At 38.5% G+C, this 21,801-nt stretch overlaps 1 protein-coding gene across 4 annotated transcripts in view; it reads left to right on the top strand.

The window, feature by feature from the left end:
• The first annotated feature begins 280 nt into the window (after nucleotides 1–280).
• Nucleotides 281–21,801, top strand: part of LOC125240264 (probable pseudouridine-5'-phosphatase) — a 37,081-nt gene continuing 15,560 nt past the window's right edge. Inside the window, exons 1-5 of one of the 4 annotated variants that reach the window (XM_048148118.1) lie at nucleotides 281–311; nucleotides 6,876–7,024; nucleotides 8,317–8,399; nucleotides 10,639–10,774; nucleotides 11,551–11,681. In XM_048148118.1, coding sequence (XP_048004075.1) covers nucleotides 6,937–7,024; nucleotides 8,317–8,399; nucleotides 10,639–10,774; nucleotides 11,551–11,681 — 438 coding nt within the window. In that variant the 5' untranslated portion in view covers nucleotides 281–311; nucleotides 6,876–6,936. Of the gene's footprint in view, nucleotides 312–2,132; nucleotides 2,189–6,875; nucleotides 7,025–7,337; nucleotides 7,452–7,707; nucleotides 7,815–8,316; nucleotides 8,400–10,638; nucleotides 10,775–11,550; nucleotides 11,682–21,801 lie in introns of those variants that run through there. The other 3 variants (XM_048148117.1, XM_048148119.1, XM_048148120.1) reach the window with 3 other exon arrangements.

A 21,801-nucleotide genomic window follows, 5' to 3' on the forward strand; every position in this document is an offset into this window, starting at 1 on the left:
AGTTACGTCACGCGTGTAAGTGTTACGTCAAAAGTATGTATACAATTTTGCACTTGAAGTAAGACGAAGATGTATACAAGTTTATGAGGCTTTACCGTACAATATGAGTGATAAAATGACACGGCGTTTGTTGTGTCAAAGAGGTGTCATTTTAAGGTTTTCCGTGGTTGGGGCAAAATATTCGGAGGTCACAGCGGGTCCCTGGTTATGTAAAATGCAGATATCTCTATGAGTTTAGTCTTTTATTTATTATTGTTATTATCAATTACATATTCTTGCATCCCAAAGCTGCATCTACAGTTTGTCTGCAGGTATGAGTCTCTAGTTAGCAGATATGTAAATTACACTACTTATATAGGTACATATAATATAAAAAATATTAGTTACATATTTAAACAATTAAATGACATTTACGAGTACACCTTTATAACTGTCAGCAAGCACTGTCAGTGTTAGCAAGAGGTACAGTTTTAATGCGTTTTTAAATTTTTTAACCGACTTCAAAAAAGGAGGAGGTTCTCAATTCGACTGAATGTTTTTTTTTGTATGTATGTTCCTCGATATCTCCGAGAATTATGGACCGATTTTCAATTTTTTTTTTGATCGAACGGGTATAACCCCGAGATGGTCCCATTGGCACCAAGTCAGGGTCTGATGATGGGATCCTGGAGAAATCGAGGGAACTCTTCAAATGTTATAGGTACATATAATGTTTTTAGTGTATTTTTCAAAGGTAAACCAGTATTTACGCCTGATGGTACTAATTTTATGTGGCTGAGCTGATGATGGAAGGTCAACTCCTCAATGGTTAGGAGTTAAAGGATAATTCTTTCACTCGTGTACATATATTCGGACTGATACATATAATATCAATAAGAACCACTAAACATCAACAAATAAATAAACTTTTTTAACAAAAAAATAAAACCGCCTTCAAAAATAAGCGCGTTACAAAACACGGAGAAACTAAAAAGCAAAAAATAATAAACCTTTGAATTCAGATTTCTTATCGTATTGCAATAATCTAAACATCCAAATTATAAACAAATCAATTATTTTTGGAGTCGGTACCAGCCTGTGTATGGTTGGGTGGGGCAAACAGGCAATAGCAAGGCGACGAACAGGTCTGGTACCGACTACAAAAATAATTGATTTGTTTATAATTTGGATGTTTAGACTATTGCAATACGATAAGAAATCTGAATTCAAAGGTTTATTATTTTTTGCTTTTTAGTTTCTCCGTGGTTTGTAACGCGCTTATTTTTGAAGGCGGTTTTATTTTTTGTTAATTCTTATTTGGCTGATGCTTAATATTTTCGGGCAGACTATTTAAAAAGTAAGGAATTCAATTTATCTTGGCTATGACACAAATCCTTTAGGTCCTTGGGAGGAAGCTACTTACCGGAGATCATTTATTAATTCATATCAAATCGGAGATGATTAACAAGGGAAGCATGGTCGCGCGATAGACGATAAAATATCAGGCCGTCTCTATCGCACTTACAGATAGTGCGATAGGGACGGCCTGCTATTTTATCGTCTATCGCGCGACCATGCTTCCCGTGTTGGTTGCGTAATTTATCCAACCTACCTACTAAGTACTAATATTTTTATATTATAAATGAGAAAGTGTGTGTATATCTCTTTGTTTGTAACGACGAAGGGATGCGATTTGAGTGGAGACCTATACGGTCAACCAAGGTGGCTTTGAAACACAGGGGCGACTTAACTCATAAACGAAATCAGAATTTACAGTTTTAACCCCCGACGCAAAAACGACGGGGTGTTGTTTGACGTGCCTGTCTGTCTGTCTGTCTGTTTGTCTGTGTGTGTCTGTATGTGGCATCGTAGCTCCCGAACGGATGAACCGATTTAGGTTTACTTTTTTTTGTCTGAAAGCTGAGTTAGTCGGGAGTGTTCTTAGCCATGTTTCATGAAAATCGGTCTAATTATGCCGAGAACTCATATTTTTTCAAAATTTTAATTTTTATTATACTCCTTGGTCATAGTGTTTTTGTCTTGACAGTAAAGAACTTCTTTGTAACCGATTGTGACATTTCGCATAAAAAAAATAAAAAAGTCAAAACTTCAAATTAGATAACATGAAATTCAAAGCTCAATAAACAGACATTTTATCGAAAATTCCAGTTTTCTCAGCAGATTAACAATTACTACCTAAAAACAACAGGTATGGCTAAGATGTACATCTATTTTCATATATTATGTATAAATATATAACCTAACCACAAAATTAAAATTTTGAAAAAACCCCCGACCGCGACATAGTAGACCGATTTTCATGAAACATGGCTAAGAACACTCCCGACTAACTCAGCTTTCAGACAAAAATACTAAATAAAAATCGGTTCATCCGTTCGGGAGCTACGATGCTACAGACAGACACACACACAGACAGACAGACAAACAGACAGACAGACACAGACACGTCAAACTTATAACACCCCTTCGTGTTTGCGTCGGGGGTTAAAAATAAAAAAAAATCTTCCATTCCTTACTATTAAAGTACCTTCACCCCTCACTAGCTCGGAAACACGTGTTTTGTCCTTTAATACCAGCGGGTAAAAACGCATTTTATCCACTAGTGGGTAAAGTAATTAGACCTTGAATAGTCAAATTAACTGCTTTAAAATTGATAAAAGTAGGTGAATCTAGTAATAAAGATGATTTACCACCTGTGGATGTGGAACTACTGGAAGCAGTGATAAACGCATTTGGCGTTGTACTTTCCTCGCTATAATGAGGGGAAAAGTTTTGTGTGTGTTAATAAACTCGCAAGTTCAGGATTCTATTCTCGAACCACTCGCTTCGCTCGTGGTTCAACTATAGCTTCCTTTCACTTGCTCGTTTTTCAATTCCACACTCGGCATTAAAATACAACTTTGCCAACTTGTATAACAAATAACTATTTTGGGTCCACCGAGCTTCTCTCGCAGTTCGAAAACACGACAATGCGCGTTCCACGTGACCTAAGAATAAGCTAGAGCGATTTTTCACCCCCGACAACTATTTACTGATAATATTTTTAGCAAAATCGTTAGAACGGTTTCCGAGATTGCCGGTATACTTACCTACATATAATATCGATACCTTTGGGTTCAATTGGCGTAAAGGACAAAATGCAGGTTTTCAGGAGAAGCAAAAAACAACTTTTTCCCCTCACTAGCTCGGAAACACGTGTTTTGTCCTTTAATACCAGCGGGTAAAAACGCATTTTATCCACTAGTGGGTAAAGTAATTTGACCTTGAATAAAGTCAAATTAACTGCTTTAAAATTGATAAAGGTAGGTGAATCTAGTAATAAAGATGATTTACCACCTGTGGAACTACTGGAAGCAGTGATAAACGCATTTTTTGCGTTGTAGTTTCCTCGCTATAGTGAGGAGAAAAGTTTTGTGTTACACTCGGGTGCAAATGTATTTTACTTCTCGTGTGTTAAAAAACTCGCAAGTTCAGGATTCTATTTTCGAACCACTCGCTTCGCTCGTGGTTCAACTATAGAACCCTTTCACTTGCTCGTTTTTCAATTCCACACTCGGCGTTAAAATACAACTTTGCCCCCTTGTATAACAAATAACTATTTTTTTAGAAAAATGTTTATATCTTTTTTGTTTTTTGACCTATATTTGTGACGTATATAGAAAAATATGTAGATTTTTAGTATCCTTCACCTAGTGTAGCAACCGTAGTGATAAACTAAACGGTTTAGAAGTTAGATGGTTGTAAAGGACACGTCAAAATGCTATGGACGTCCTTTACACCCACGATTTTTTTTAACAATTAGAGTTGATAGGGTCGTAAATGACGGTCTTAGATGATTTTTATACAAATTCGGGGCGTAAATGTAACCGGAATGGTACAAATGGCAACTGTTTTTAGCTTAGTTTACAATTGAGAAACTTGAAAAATGTATCAAAACGTAGTTAATATGGCATAGAATAGCCACATTAGTGTTACAGTGTATATTTATCTAAATATTTAACAGAGACAAAGAACAAGACTATTTTATATCCAGTTTTGCAATAAAGAAACAACATTTGCTTAAAAACTATCTAATATTTTGGAAAGTTATTATTTTAGTACTCGCCGCTCGGCTGTCTCAATAAGTTACGCATTCAGTATTTAATTCTAGCAGGGAAACGATTTCGTAGTTTAAGTAAAACACTAATTGTAATCACGTAAACTTTAATCAGCAACTGTGAATAGTAGACTATATTAATACGACAGTAATTTTAAGTCTAAAGTAGAAAGAAGTTTTAAGAATAACTAAGAGTTAAGTACTTATTTATAAACGCAAGTTAGGACGCGTACATATATACAAACTGTAGTCAAGACTACCTACTATGTTGATTCATATTTTTGATAATTTTAAAATAGAAGATTGTTATTTAGTCTTAAACCTGTTAAATAAGAATAATTTTAATTATGAGTTCAATCCTAGAAATATTATAGTCAATGCTTTAAGTACCTGGGTACATAGCCAAGTGCCAAGTCACCAAACGCTAACGCTCATTCGCTAGCGAAACGCACCTGTTATTGTCGCAGTCGCACTAAATGTTAGTATAGTCTACTGTTAAAGTTTACTGCCGGCGTAGCTGAATGGCAATCGTCGACAAAAATGCAGTCTGGTGCAATACGCAAGAGCCATAAAGATATATAGCTACGAAATAGATATTATCGTGAGCGTTTGTGCATTTGGGTACGTACCCTGATTACCATAATGTTTTTTTTAATTACCTACATCTCGCCGCAGTATAATAATACTACGAAAGCGTTTCCCTGCTAGAATTAAAGACTGAATGCGTAACCTACTGACTATTCAGACAGCGGCGAATACTAAAAAAATAACTTTGAATTTGTTGCCAAAGTATTAGATAGTTTTTAAGCAAATATTGTTTCTTTATTACAAAACTGGATATAAAATATTAGTCTTGTTCTTTTTTGTTGCTAAGTAGCTTAGATAAATAATACACTGCATTAAACTGATGTAGAGCTATTCTATGCCATATTAAGTACGTTTTGATACATTTTTCCAGTTTTTAATTGTAAACTTAGAACAACATTTGTACCATTTCGGTTACAATTACGCCCCGACTTTGTATAAAAATCATCTAAGACCGTCATTTACGACCCTATCAAATCATGGGTGTAAAGGACGTTATAACATTTTGACGTGTCCTTTACAACCATCTATCTTCTAAATCGTTTAGTTTATCACTACGGTTGCTACACTAGGTTAAAGATACTCGTTTAGTTTAATCTGCATATTTTTCTTATACACGTCACAAATATAGGTCAAAAAAACAAAAAAGTGGGTTTATCTTTCTCTTAGAAACCTGCATTACATGTCCTTTACGACAATTGAACCCAAAGATATCGATTACAGTTGCGGATAAAATATTTTTAGTGCAGGTCGTAAAGGACGAAGAACAAAAAACTTGTCCTTTACGCCCAACTTTATCACACTACTATAGAAAGTGATCCTTAGAAAGTAAGGGCTTAAAGGTCAACAATATATAACAAGGTGACTTGCGACTATATTTTTATTTGTAGATTTCCTTTACGACACAAATAATAATTTATAATTAATGACTTGATATTTACGCCCCTTCAGAAAAGCTATTTTTGCAAGTCCATAGTAGAAAATCTTGGTCGTAAAGGCAACTTTTTAAGAGATATCGAAATTTTAACTACACAGATCGATAGCGCTTGAAATTCTGAACAAAACTGTATATATAACTCATTTTCGCCAAAATGTCCTTTACGCCAATTGAACCCAGAGGTATCGATATGTACCTACATATAAATAAATATACAAGAATTGCTCGTCTAAAGGTATAAAATATAGATAGATTAGATAAACCAATCGCTGATTCAAATGCTGGCTCGTACCAATGAGTTTCCGTGTCTGTCTGTCTGTCTGTGTATGTGTCTGTCTGTGGCATCGAAGCTCTCGAACGGATGAACCGATTTAGATTTAGTTTGTTTTTGTCTGAAAGCTGAGTTAGTCGGGAGTGTTCTTAGCCAATAGCCATGTTTCATGAAAATCGATCCTACGTCGCAGTCGGGGGTTTTTTCAATATTTTATTTTGTGGTTAAGTTATTGTAAAATTATCTCAAGCGATATTTGAGAATTTCTTACTTTTTTGCCATTTTTTTATTTTGATTTTTTTTATGGAATTTCAGGTTAATTGTACTCAGAATCACGAGTACTTTCAATCTCACTGGGAGACAAAAAGCGTCCCAGAATTTCCATACATTTTTGTTACTTTCCTCTTTTGTCACCCTACACAACATGTACGGAAAATGGTAACAAAATAAGAAAAAATCGTATGGGACAATTTTTTTAACTACTAGGATTGAAAAAGCTAGTGATTCTGAGTAGAAATAGCATATTTTTTTTTCAAAAACATCACATTTCATAAAAGTGGCGAAAAGAAAGAAAGGGCATTTCTCAGAGCGTTTAAATTTTTTTGATTTCGGTGGCAACATTTTTACGTGAATTCTGTAAGAGTCACATGAAATTCTGTCAATTTAAATAGAAGTCGCGATTTCTACCAGAAACCTTGTGCACTCCTTTTTGCTGCGTACTTAACACAGCAAAAGGGAATGTACAAGTTTCTAATAGGGTGGCAACGCGCATATGACACTGTTTGAGTTGCAGGCGTTCATAGGTTACAGTGACCGCTTTACATCAGGCGGGCCGTATGCTTGTTTGCCACCGACGTAGTATTAAAAAAAAAAGAAACAAAGAAAACTCATGCTACGCTTACGGGGTTCGGGTAATGCTGCCACCGAAATCAAAAAAGTTGAGATTGCCCAATTATGCTCATTTATCTATTTACAACTTTACCCAGTTCCCCGGGCAAAGATGAACAATGTCCTGGCAAAATTTCGCTGTACGGCCGCTCGCCTGCAATGATCCCGATCCCGGCGAAGTTTTACTGCACCAGGAAATTTAAGAAAGTCACCCACTGCCTGTTCGACCTGGACGGGACTGTACTTGGTAAGCAATTATACAAAGTTATACAAAACTATACAATTATACAAAATTGTATCAAATTATACAAAATTGTATCAAATTATACAAAAACATACAGTTATACAGAATTGTACAATTATACGAAATTATACAATTATACGAAATTGTACAATTATACGAAATTATGCAATTATACATAATTATACAATTATACATAATTGTACAATTATACAACACTGTACAATTATACAAAAACAATTTTACATTTGCCAAATTATACAAAAAAAATACAACTATACAATTATACAAAATTGTACTATTATACAATTATGCAAAATTTCGCTGTACGGCCACTCGCCTGCAATGATCCCGATCCCGGCGAAGTTTTACTGCACCAGGAAGTTTAAGAAAGTCACCCACTGCATGTTCGACCTGGACGGGACTGTACTTGGTAAGCAATTATACAAAATTATACAATTATACAAAATTGTATCAAATTATACAAAAACATACACTTATACAGAATTGTACAATTATACGAAATTATACAATTATACGAAATTATACATAATTGTACAATCATACAACACTGTACAATTATACAATTATGCAAAATTATACAAAAACAATTGTACATTTTACCAAATTATACAAAAAAATACAATTATACAAAATTGTACTATTATACAATTATGCAAAAGTTCGCTGTACGTCCGCTCGCCTGCAATGATCCCCATCCCGGCGAAGTTTTACTGCACCAGGAAGTTTAAGAAAGTCACTCACTGCATGTTCGACCTGGACGGGACTGTACTTGGTAAGCAATTATACAAAATTATACAAAGTTATAGAAAACTATACAATTATGCAAAATTAAACAATAATACAAAATTGCACAAAATTATACAAAAACGTACAATTATACAGAATTATATAATTATGCAAAATTTCGCTGTACGGCCGCCCGCCTGCAATGATCCCGACTCAAAGGACAATAGACGGAACAAATTAGTTCCGTGATCCTTCCGTCACCAGCACACAGCACCCTCGTTGAGCTCTGCCAGCCTCACTCACCGGCAGGAACACTACACTATGGGTAGGGTCTAGTGCTATTTGGCTCTGCAAATACTCTGCAAAATTTTGTGCAAGCTGAATTGAAACCTAGAACCTAGAACCTAGTTCAGGCACGGACATGGTGAAGCCTATTTTGTGTTAATATAGTTTATGGCCTGTTTATAACTGCTATTTTTGGTACATGAATAAATGATTTTTTTTTTAACATTTTTACGGGGTGTATAAAATTATGAATATTTCTACAGATTCCGAAGTCGTCTACCAGAGAGCAATCCGGTCAATCTGCGAAAAATATGGAAAAACATACTCCAAGGAGGTGGAAGTCGATGTAAGCATAGAGTGTATTGAATATTATGGTACAGAGCACGGTGTTTTCAGTCAAGGGAAATAGTAAATCCGATGTATTTAGGATATGTTTAGGAAACTCAACGATAGAGGGCGTGAAAAACAATTATATCGTCACTACTTTTAAAAAAACTTGTATCTTCGTCTGTCAGTGAAAAGAAAATTGTAGTAAGTATGTATGGAATGCATATAGACTTACTGCGTTTTAACTTTGAGTAGCAGCGTGAGATACGAGATACGAGAGTTTCGCCATGTCTGTCTGTCCGTCCGTCCGTCCGTCCGTCCGCGGATAATCTCAGTAACCGTTAGCACTAGAAACGTGAAATTTGGTACCAATATGTATATCAATCACGCCAACAAAGTGCAAAAATAAAAAATGGAAATAAATGTTTTATTAGGGTACCCCCCCTACATGTAAAGTGGGAGCTGATATTTTTTTTCATTCCAACCCCAACGAGTGATATATTGTTGGATAGGTATTTAAAAATGAATAAGGGTTTACTAAGATAGTTTTTTGATAATATTAATATTTTCGGAAATAATCGCCCCTAACGGAAAAAAAAGTGCGTCCCCCCCCCTCTAACTTTTGAACCATATGTTTAAAAAATATGAAAAAAATCACAAAAGTAGAACTTTATAAAGACTTTCTAGGAAAATTGTTTTGAACTTGATAGGTTCAGTAGTTTTTGAGAAAAATACGGAAAACTACGGAACCCTACACTGAGCGTGGCCCGACACGCTCTTGGCCGGTTTTTTTCAAAGTAGTGACGATATGCACCCGCAAACTGGTATAATGACTTGTTGTCGTAAAATGTATACCTGTCAGAAACAGTCGTACAGCGGGTGCTGCTGCCAATTTCCATAGTTTATACCGTATTTTTAACCGCCTTCCAAATCTCAAAGGAAGGGGTTCTCAATTCGTCTGTATTTTTTTTATTTTTTTTTAATGTTTGTTCCTCGATATCTCCGTCGTTACTGGACCGATTTTGAAAAAATTTTTTTTGTTTGAATGTATATGCATACAGATTGGTCCCATTTTTCTCAGAACCCAGTTCTGGTGGTGGGATCCTGGAGAAATCGAGGGAACTCCTCAAATCTGAAAGGTATACATATGGTGATTTTTGTGTTTTTAAAGGAACAGCATGCATTTACGTACGGAACAGTGACATTTGGTGCAGTGGAACTCCTGATGATGGTCAGAATGGAACTTCTCAAATCTGAACGTCACTTATAGTGACTTTGGTATTTTTATAAGAACAGCATGCACTTACGTCCAGAACAGTGACATTTGGTGCAGTGGAACTGCTAATGATGGTCAGAACGGAACTCCTCAAATCTGAACGGCACACTTATAGTGACTTTGGTATTTTTATAAGAACAGCATGCACTTACGTCCAGAACAGTGACATTTGGTGCAGTGGAACTGCTGATGAAGAGTGAGCCGCCCCTGGTTAGAGTTCCGTTCTGATAATCATTCTCATCTGTAAGTACTTCAGAATCATCCAAATTTCAAAAGTGGTTCAGAAATGACGGAGATATCGAATAACAAACATTAAAAAATATACAGACCCTTCCGACGCATATGACCAAAAACGCAAATGGCCAATAAACGCTAAAGGCTTTACTCGCTTAGTTCCAAATACGCAACATACCAAAAACGTGAATTACCAAATTTTTATTACGCGTAATACCTATAACGCAGATGTCCTTATCTTAATAAGCAATAGGCCATAAACGCAGATGACCAAAACCTAATAAAGCAATAGGCCATAAACGCAGATGACCATTATGGCCAAAACCTAAAAATAATAATAAAATAATCCAACATTTGAAAGTATTTATCACCAGAACCCCAAAGGAAGGCGGTTTTTTTTCTTAAAAATTATCTAGTAATACAGTTATCTTATCTTATCTTATATTCAGTACTACGGCGCCACAGATAGCGATCTGTCAGAAACAGTCGTACAGCTGCCGAGTACTGGCACTACCGGCAGTTTATATTATCTTAATCGTAAACTAGAACATTCCTTTGCTAATCCGCGAATTGATAACGTGCAAGTCAATCAGTGCTAACCCGTTATACTTAGCACTGATTGACTTATCAATTCGCGGATTAGCAAAGGAATGTTCTAGTTTACGATTAACATGGATTTCCGCAAAGTAACGCCTGATTCCATCGATTATATTATCTTATTATTTATCTTATCTTATCTTATCTTCAGTGCTACGGTGCCACGGACCGCGACCTGTCGGAAACGATCGTACAGCGCGTGCTGCTGCCGATTTCCGTGGACGATTTCGAGCACCAACTCACGGACCTCGTCGGGAAAGATGTTGCCAACGCTCCCTTGCAGCCTGGTAAGGTTCATTCGTTCATTCATTCGATCAATCAACCATTCATTCAAACTTCCATTTATTTAATCATTCGTTCTTCATTAATTAATTAATTCATACATACATTCATTCGTTAAGTCATTCTTTCATTAATTTGTTCAATCAATCATTAATTAATTGATTCTGTATTCTATGGACGACTACTACTTATAGTCTTTCATGGCCGCTGATCAGATTAGTGGATGATTTTGAGCACCAGCTCACAAACCTCGTCGGGAAAGCTGTTGCCAACGCTCCCTTGCAGCCTTAAGGAGTGTAAGGACTGTAAGGTTCATTCATTCATTCATTCATTCAGCCATTCAGTCGTTCATACAATCATTCACTCATTCAAACATTTATTCAATCGTTGATTTAATCATTCAATGATTCATTTACTCATTAAGTAATTCATACATCCATTAATTAAATCATTAATTAATTTATTTATTCATTCTGTAACCTATGGACCTTCAAAAACGTTTCCATACAGACATTGTTGAGAAGGCCTTCGCCACTTTACAGCCTAGCAAGCAGTCTTGGAAGCCTAGGATGGACGACAATACCTCCTCGGGCGGTGGAACATTATCTTCAATTTTCACCTCTCCCTAAGGAACCCTAACAACGGCGGGGCACGCACGGGTCCCCTTACATTTAAAACCTCTACTGCGACTTGAACTCCAGAGGTCATGAGTTCAAGTGTTACCCAAGGCAGTGGTTTCTAGATTTATAATTTAGATTTATTTCTCAATTTATCATTTTAGGTGCCGAGCGTCTACTAACACATCTGTATGACTCAAAAGTCCCCATAGCACTGGCTACTAACAGCACTGAACGATCAGTCAGAATCGCAGCACAAGCTAGACCGAAACTTTTTGCTCTCTTCAATCATAAGGTATAATAGTTATTTGTTATACAAGAGTGCAAAGTTGTATTTTAACGCTGAGTGTGGAATTGAAAAATGAGCAAGCGAAAGGATTCTATAGTTGAACCACGAGCGAAGTCAGTGGTTCGAGAATAGAATCCTGAACTTGCGAGTTTTTCAACACACGAGAAGTAATAGTTATTTGTTATACAAGGAGGCAAAGTTGTATTTTAACGCCGAGTGTGGAACTGAAAAACGAGCAAGTGAAAGGATTCTATAGTTGAACCACGAGCGAAGCGAGTGGTTCGAGAATAGAATCCTGAACTTGCGAGTTTTTTAACACACGAGAAGTAAAATATATTTGCACCCGAGTGTAACACAAAACTTTTCCCCTCACTATAGCGAGGAAACTACAACGCAAAAAAAATGCGTCTTATCACTGCTTCCAGTAGTTCCACAGGTGGTAAAACATCTTCATCACTAGATTAACCCACTTTTATCAATTTTAAAGCAGAAAATTTCCTCAATTCAAGGTCAAATTAGTTTATCCACTAGTGGATAAAATGCGCTTTTACCCGCTGGTATTAAAGGACAAGACACGTGTTTCCGAGCTAGTGAGGGCAAAAAAATATTCTATTTTTATTTGAAAATGGAACCCAAGAAAATGTTCTCCATTTTGCGATGGATGTGAGCAAAGTTGACGGCGGGCAAAGTTGTCACCGTTGGGTGAAGTTGTGTTTAATGTGATTCTAACACATTTATAATGACTCTAAAGTCCCCACCTCGGAATGCTCCATACAACCCCCCCCCCCCCCTTCTCTTCCCCCCACTACAATTTAGGGGAACGAGGGGGTTAGAAAGAGACAAAAGTAATAATAATAATAATAATAATAAGCCCGCGAAGGCAGCTTGTGGCGAGCTGACGGTGAGTGGCGACACCGCGGACCCCTATTCCAGAGGGCCCTTTTTTATGGCCCTCGCCTCTGAGCTTGCCTTAACCGGCCGGCCAGAGTGGATTCGCAAGAGCGGGACCTATGCTCCAGGTTGGAAGTGTAAAATGTCATAACGCCGGCGGCCTGCTGAACGGATCACCGGGATCTGGCTACCGCAGTCTCACCTCTCGACAACCTCTTAGCCTCTCTTCAAGTGTTGCTCTGTTGTCGCACCGTGCGTGCGGCCGTTTTGCAGGGCCCACTCAATGAGTTGGCAAGTCACCGCCTGTCTTCTACAATTCCGAGACTAATTGTCACGGCAGGTGTCCGATAGTCTCCTCCCATAGCCCATTAACCAGTCCATCCAATTTGCAAAACAATAGCCTTATGACCTTAGTTCCCATCGCAACACAAAAGTGTTGCACTGCAATAGTCTTTGCACCTGGCGGGGACCATCTTCGGGTGTATCACATTGTGCGCTCGGGGATGGTATCCGCCACGTGTATCCCTTGCCTTTAGATTAAAATGTCTTAAAGGGCCTCTGTGCTGTTGGCTTCGGCCCCACGCATGCCTCCCAAAGGTCCGGGACCCCATGGTCCCGAGATATGGAAAAGACAAACAAATAATAATAATAATTCTTTATTTCATAATATGTTACATAAGTATGTAATTATTAGACATAAGACTAAATTCTACAATTATAGTAGTAAAAAACTATTAAGTTTACTATTAGGTTTAGTTGTTACATTCGATTTCGTCTATACTCGTATTTAACGTTATTTTTATGCGTAGATATTATTTTAGTAGGTAGTTTGGCAAATAGATTATCTAATATCGAATGTGTCAACGTTAAACAAGCTTAACAAATCACTTTGATATGTCACTTACATTATTTGTTTGTAATTTACATTCTTTATGTAGAATGATGTCCTTTACCTCCCGTACTAGTTATAAACTGTATCACGGTGAGGTAAGAATCGTCATCCATTGGCATTTAATAAACAAAATATGATAGTAGGTTGATGTGTTATACTTAAATAATTAAATTACGGCTACTGCCAAAATGCTATTAAAACTAATATTTAATATTTTAATATCTATGTTACATTGAGCTCATTAGTTAGTTCAACATTAATAACACGATGGTTGCAAAAAGTTAGACTATGAGTAAAACGTAAACATGTAGTATATGCACAAGATGCAGATGAAATATTCGTGCACTATAACTAATATTAACAAAACTATTATACTAAAATGTGTGTGTGTGTGTGTGTGTGTGTGTGTGTGTGTGTGTGTGTGTGTGTGTGTGTGTGTGTGTGTGTGTGTGTGTGTGTGTGTGTGTGTGTGTGTGTGTGTGTGTGTGTGTGTGTGTGTGTGTGTGTGTGTGTGTGTGTGTGTGTGTGTGTGTGTGTGTGTGTGTGTGTGTGTGTGTGTGTGTGTGTGTGTGTGTGTGTGTTGTGTGTGTGTGTGTGTGTGTGTGTGTGTGTGTGTGTGTGTGTGTGTGTGTGTGTGTGTGTGTGTGTGTGTGTGTGTGTGTGTGTGTGTGTGTGTGTGTGTGTGTGTGTGTGTGTGTGTGTGTGTGTGTGTGTGTGTGTGTGTGTGTGTGTGTGTGTGTGTGTGTGTGTGTGTGTGTGTGTGTGTGTGTGTGTGTGTGTGTGTGTGTGTGTGTGTGTGTGTGTGTGTGTGTGTGTGTGTGTGTGTGTGTGTGTGTGTGTGTGTGTGTGTGTGTGTGTGTGTGTGTGTGTGTGTGTGTGTGTGTGTGTGTGTGTGTGTGTGTGTGTGTGTGTTTGTTTTTTAGCCATTTATTTTAATAATTGTTCCGTGTCTTCATAACTGAGGGTTTTCAAAAATGTATCTAACACTTTTCTACACTCGTAATAGCTTAAGTGACGTAATTGTATTATATAGTTTGGGAGCAAGCGCTTTATGAAATTTGCGAGAAAATGCTGACTTGTATGTAGGGATAAAATATACAGAATCACATCTGCGACGCGTTGGCGAATAGTCAGGCTGCTTTTGATGCTGCATTAATAAAGCAGCTTTTATAAAAAGTTGCCTTATTGTTAGCACTGATGTGTTACTATACAGTGTTCTCGTAGGGTATCTGAAATTCTTGAATGTCATGACTTTCAGAACAGCCCGTTGTGCACGTTCAAGAGTCATTATTCGAGTTTTGGCAGCTCCCCCACGCAGTGATACAGTAAGATGCAATAGATTGACATAGTGCATAATATATAGTGATTAACAACTTACTGTCACACACATGTCTGAGGTTTTTAAATATATATATGAGCTTCCTTACTCTTGTAGTTAGGTTCATAATATGTTTATTCCAGTTAAGGTTTCTATCAAGTTCAACACCTAAGTATCTAATATTGTCTGAGTTTTCGATTTGAAGACAAGTGCATTCTGTGCGACGTTGACAGCTATGAGCTTTAATCGAAATTGTACCGGGAGGAGGTTGGGTATTATTCCGTATACTAAATGTAATATACTTCGTTTTCGATGAATTTAAAGTAAGTAAATTGTAATTTAACCAGCTATTTACTTGATCGAACCCCTCTTGAGCTGTTTTCTGAAGTTTAGACCAAGTATCTTCTTGAAATAATAGAACTGTATCATCGGCGAATGTTACTGTTTGTCCCTTATTCAAAGTAAGAAGGCAGAGCTCGTTCAAGTAAATAAGGAAGAGAGTAGGCCCCAGGACACTGCCTTGTGGAACACCATAGATGACATTTTCTTCCGTACTGTAATAATCACCTACTCTAAATACTTGTTTTCTGTTACTTAAATAGTCACTCAAGAGCAAGAGAGGTACACCACGTATACCTATCGCTTCCAACCTTTTAACGAGTATAGGGACAGAGACTGTATCGAAAGCTTTTTTCATATCAAGAAATATACCTATAACTTTTTTATTATCTTCGATGTGGTCAACAATATAAGACGTTACATGCTTAATCGCATCCTCAGTCGACTTATTAGTTCTGAATCCATATTGATTGTTTAGTTTTTAATACCATAAGTAGTTTCGGAACGCATCCTAAATTGTTTACATTTATCATGTCTCGCTCTCACATCATTTTATCATATATATTTATCTCGTATGGGGAAATTACGGGCATGCGCAAAAGGCGTTATCTTTAGAACAAGATTTAAACAATATGACATGAAAGAAGAAAAAGAATATGTCAGAAGATGAAGAAAGAAAATCGGTGACGTTCACGGCGGTGGTGAACTGCGGAAAGAAATAAAGAAATAAGAAATAAAACGGCGAGCGGAAAAACCGTGGATTTAATTAAAACCAAAAGTGCGGCAAAGGCCTATACGTCAAAGCGCGGGTGAGTGTAGGGCTTTTATTTATATATTTTTCTTTTAAGTTCTTCCCATTTTTGTTTGCACCCCGAAACGGTGAAAATCTTCCTAAGGTGCCGATTTCCGGACAGAACCAGCGCCCTTTTGTCCAAAGAACCCAAACTCACGCCAATCGGGTGGCGGGGAGGTTCTTTGGTACATTTGGTCTTCGAGCCGGATTTGCGGAAATTCGAGCTCATTTTCGGCGCCTTGGAATATTTCACCCGTTTCATTTCACCAAATTATATTTCGAGCGGTCGAAATATAATACTCATTTCATACGATTGGGGGGGACATTTGTTTTTGAGTTCTCATCTTTTAATATTTTTTATGTTTTGACTGGGGATTTTATTTATTACATTCTCGTTCATATCTTACATTTACAAACAATTTCGTCTTTTGGATTTACATTCGCGGCAACCCATTATGGTATTTTGAAAACTAACATTTCAACATTGAAATTTATTACATAAATTCATTAGAAATTCAATTTCTTATAAATTTATTTTATCGTTGACATTTCAAATTAAAACAGTTTGGTTGCTAGGTTACCATATACTCCATATAGGAAACTATAGGATTATTTCGGCTAGGTAACCTAGTGCTTGATTAGCCTTGCGGTTATAAGAGTGGTTTTAGAAGCTGAAGGTTGGAGGTTCGAACCTCAGCTCAGGTGTGGCTTTTTGTGTTTTTCTAAACATTTATATTTCTTACAAAAGTTATATTTTCATTTATTTATAAACAACATAAAAATAATACAATAAACACTTAAATTAAAACTTACAATAAAACTTATAAATAAAATATTTGGCCCAGGTCTTGCTCGTTGGGTAAGGTGCCCAGAAGGCTGGCCGCATTGCCCCGCTGGATAGCAATGCTGATCCGCTGAGCAAGGTATTGACCAGCCCTCTGGTCACCAGAAGCGTCTATAAGGCGCTTAGATAGCTCCTTGTAGAGGCAACGCGCACTTGGCCCCCACGGCCCCATGGTTTCGACCCCAAACGCCGCAAATATGTAACTACTGCCGAGGGTGACATACTTGCGACGCTTGAGGTCTTCAGCCAATGATGCAGCCGCCCCAGCACCAACTATGGTGCCTGGAACATGGGACGGCGCCAGGGTATCTACACAAGTAGCATCCCAGACAAGCGGCCGACCCATACTCCAAGGCACCAGCGTCATTCCGTCAGGCCTCTTGCCGTCAACCCTGGCCAGTCCATTGGGTTCGAGGACGGCCGGCACTTTTGCACTCACAAGGGCCCTCCGGATGACATCGTTGAGGCTGGCGTGGCGAGGAATTCTCCCAGCACTTCGGCTGCATGAAAGGCCGTGGTGGCCAAGATTATCCACCATAACTCCGCACTGACACCGATGGGGCACATTTGTTGATGCCCCTATTCTGAGGCAGGTAGCCAACCGGAATGTGGTATTGTCCAGCAATGTACCTATTGTGATGGATGGTAGTGTCTGCAGCCACAGACCCGACTCCCATTCCGCAGTAGCGAGGAGGCGAGCCCGATCTGTCGAATCAAGAGCCGTCTCTAGAAGGCGGTCCCTTGTTAGACGACAGAGAGGTTCGTCCCATCGCCTCTGCGAACATGGGTTGACAGGCGGGTCTGTGTTGGGGCATGTTAGCTGCCAAACATTCTTGGCCTCGGTACAGTGCGCAGCCTCCAGGACCCCAATGGAAGGGGCTAAAATTTTCCCGATGAGGATTTGAGCACCGTGTACCGAAGCCAAGAAAGCAGGCAGCGCCACACTAGAAATTTTTCGGATGCCCAAGCCGCCCAACCTGATGGGTAGGCTAGCCTGGGTCCATGTTCTTTCGCCAAAGGATATATTGAAGATGGTGGTGAGAGTTTCCAAAACTAAGTTATCCAAATTTGAGATCAAAGAAGGGTGTTTCCAGAGGTGTGAACCACGGAGGATGTATGTAAATTTTGGTACAAATAAACAGTGTTTTATGATGCAATATGCCGAATGTATGTTAATTTGAGCCAGACGATGTGTAGATGCTTTAAAATTTTCGATTTTTGTGTCTATGAAATTATTAAATGATTGGTCCATGATGGGGCAACCAAGGAGGTGAAGCGTTTCTTTGTTAATAGTTTTTATTCCAGGAGCTACTTGTTCGAACTGTTCAAATACTTGCTCTTTGTTTGGACAAGTCTCTGAAACAAAGAGTTCGCATTTCGAAAAGTTGAGGGATAAGCCAATGTTTTTTAAGTCAGTTTTTAATTTTTCTAAATCATCAAGAACTGAAATTGCTTCACCACCGAGGGTGCCGTCATCTAGGTACCATATGTTCAATTTAGAATTTAGATTTTTAATTATGGGATGAATGGCGAGACTGAATATTGCTGGACCGAGAGGGTCGCCTTGTTGACAACCTACGGAAGAAAACAAAGGGTCAGTTTGGTAGAACAATTTAGAGGGGGAACTGTAGCACTGCCAGAGAAAGTTATAAGTAGATGGAATTTTATCCTTTATTTGTGTCAACAAGGCGCCCCTGTCTACTGAATTAAAAGCATTGGAGACATCCACCTTCAGAATAACATCTCCTGCTTGGCGCTCTACATATGTCCGTACAGCGTGGACAGCAGCTTCGCAGCCGCTCTTGGAGCCGAAACCGAGCTGTATAGGCTGCAGTTCGGAGGCAAGGTCCTTAAGTATAGCGCGGCATGCTATCTTGGCTGCGAGTCGACGCAGAGTGGAGCCAACCGCAATGGGCCGAATGCCGCCGTCTTTTTTAGTCAAGGCGCATAGGTTGGCGCCATAAAGGATGTCTGTAATCTCTGGAGGGACTTGACCAGCCAACATGATGTTTACAAGGGCCGTCAAGTCCTTCAAGAGATTTTCCTTTGTGTCACCGCAACCACAGTACAGGAGGTCTTTGAGATGCTGTGGAGACAAACCGTCAAGGCCTCCTGCAGAGCCATTGGGAAATGATAGTATGGCTCCGAGAACATCCTCGGCGGAGGCGGTCAGAGCGGGATGGTTGGCTTGAGGGGGATCTGGAAGATGAAGGTTCGGGTCTGAAGGTGGATGTTTAGCGGCGAGAGCTGCGAGGGTTTCCGAATTGGCCGGTGCCACTGCATCATCAGAAAACAAGAGGCGGGCGGCTCCTTTAATGTCACCATCAGAGATTTTAGTTTCAACTTTTTTGAATAAATTATTACTAAGACGTTTATAACTATCGCCAGCAGGGCAAAGTGAAACATCGCGGCAACAATTTTGTTTGATTATTTTTGTAAGCGATTTAGAATGTGTACTTTCATCAGGTTTGATGTGGAGCACTTTAAAGGTAAAAGTTAAAATATTTTCCCAACTGTGAATGGAATTGGTTGAAATAATTAATTTGATAGTCTCACTAAGAAATTTAGCTACCGACACACGCGCTCCACGCGGTACGCGTTTTAAAACAGGGCAAGTGTTTTTTAAATTAGTTAGGGTTTTCCAAAATGGTATATTTGAGTTAGGAGCCTGGAGATCCGGGATGGGTTCGACGTTGGGCTGAGATGACGTAGGTCTAGGTGTTGGTTGACTAGCTGATTTTCTATGTTTTTTAGTTATATGAATATTCAGACCTCTAGAGCCTTTAAAAAACTTGGGCTCTGTACATTCGGGACAACGGATGATTTCTGAAGATGCAGTGGATGGAGCGGAGTTAGGAAGGATAGAAATAGGCATCAGCAAACTAGTCTTAAAAAGATAAATAAACTATTTAAAATTAAAATACATAAAAAACTACACAATACTTATAACTAAAGGCTTAAAAGGACAAATAATGTATAAAAACAAAAAATAAAGATTCCCCGTCGCGGGCCCAGGCTAAGCGAATGGAGAATAGGGCCTGGGCCGCCCGCTGTGTGCTGCGCTGCTGCTGCAAGGGTTCTTTGAGGTAAGAGAACCGCTTGTGAAGTTCTGTTGATTCCAAGGAAGGTTGTATAACTTCGGAACACGTGCAAACTATATATATCACAAGCACGCCCCTTGAATGCTAAATGCACTTTATAAACACGATATCCAGATATAATATTACTCAGTAAGTATTATTATTTGTTGTTATTTTCTTGTCTGACGTCTGTCATCTCAAGCGGGGCGCGTTGCTTCCTCGTTTGCAACGATTATTTCTGCATGTATCTGCAATTATGATTAATAACTATGCTCGTCGTACTTTTTACTAATATGCGCGCACTTTCTATTATAAAATGATAGGAGAAAAATACATAAAATGATAATTTTCTGGGATCGTTTTCAAGAGTTGACGTTGTCACAAATTTTTTTTTTTTTTTTTTACAAAAGTGGTATAGAGCATTATTTATCGGTATTTGATGCTATTTCGGTACAAAATAAAATTTCAGGGGTCTTAAACATTTTCTTAAAAGTTTAAAAAATAAACATTTTATAATATATTAAGGTTAGCGGTAAAATCTTAATGTATTATTTGCGGCTTGCGGGTTATATTTAACTTAAAATTTCAAGATTTATTGCGGTGATTTACTAGTGCGGAACTTTTAATTAAAAATAATGTGTAATTGTTACGTGTAGTTTTCATGTTGTGGTTTGTGTTAGGGTTTGGGATTCTATTGATTATATTGATTTGGGTTACGTATTCAAATACTACCAACGGAAAGATGGCGGCAGCTAGGCGGATACAGTTGTTGCAAATAAAACATCATACAGCGTGTCGTAGTATTGACGTATTGGATGCGTTGGCTCGGAATCCTGAATTGTCTCCAGAACAAGAAAGTGATTTCATAGTGCGGTTTCAAGACTTAGAAAAGGTTTATGAGACATTTACGGAAATGTTTTATGAACTTCAGCTCTCTGCTGCGGATATAGAGAGCTTTGATTTGGAAAGTCATCTTCAGGAGTATGACGCGTATAACAAAAAATACTATTTTATTAAACAACGGCATTTAGGGTTGACAAATTTAAACGCTTCAGCTAATGCGGATAATAGCTGTAGCAGCGGTAACAATAATGACAATCCTAAGAGCGCGCGGAATAGGGCAGTTCTCCCTAAAGTGAAACTTCCTACCTTTGCGGGACAGGTGGAAGAGTTTGTTCCTTTTATGGAATTATTCCAGTCGTTGGTGGGCAATGATGCCACCTTATCGGATACTGAGAAGATGTATTATTTAGCGGGGTCGCTTTTAGGCGAACCAAAGACTTTGACTCAGCATCTATCAGTCACAGGAGATAATTTTTCGGTCGCGATTGATTTATTGAATGCGCGGTATAATAACAAAAGGTTGTTAGCGGATCGTTTGTTGCACAACTTATTGAGTGCACCTCATGTAACTTCTAAGGGGGTAACTGGTTTAAAAATGTTTTTGAACACATTAATTGAAAACACAAAAGCGTTGGAAAAGATGGAATTTCCGGTGGATTCGTGGTGTTATTTGCTATTCTACATCAACTTCCAAAAGTTAGACGGTAACTTGAAAAAACACTTTGAAGACAAGCACGCCGATAAAGAATTACCCACATTCGCGGACCTCATTAAGTTTTTGGAAACTGAAATACGGATTTTGGAATCCAGTGCGGAACCACAGGCCAGTACGTCGGCGGGAAGGCGTATTGGTGGTGGGCAGAGCCAGGCGGTAAAGGCTCATGCGGCATTTCAAGGTGCGGGTTCGGCGTCGGCGTCGTCGTGTCGGTTATGCGGAAAAAGCGGACACTTTATTGCGAAGTGTGAGAAATTCCTGGAGATGAAGCCTGCAGCTAGGAAGCGTCAGGTCGTTTCACTTAGATTGTGCTTCAAGTGTTTGAACGGTCACAACATTGATAAATGCACTTATAACAAGAATTGTTACAAGTGTAATTCGGCTAAACACCATTATTTATTGCATTTTGAT

This window comes from Leguminivora glycinivorella, chromosome 27 (assembly GCF_023078275.1).
Source record: "Leguminivora glycinivorella isolate SPB_JAAS2020 chromosome 27, LegGlyc_1.1, whole genome shotgun sequence".
Classification (NCBI taxonomy): domain Eukaryota; kingdom Metazoa; phylum Arthropoda; class Insecta; order Lepidoptera; family Tortricidae; genus Leguminivora; species Leguminivora glycinivorella.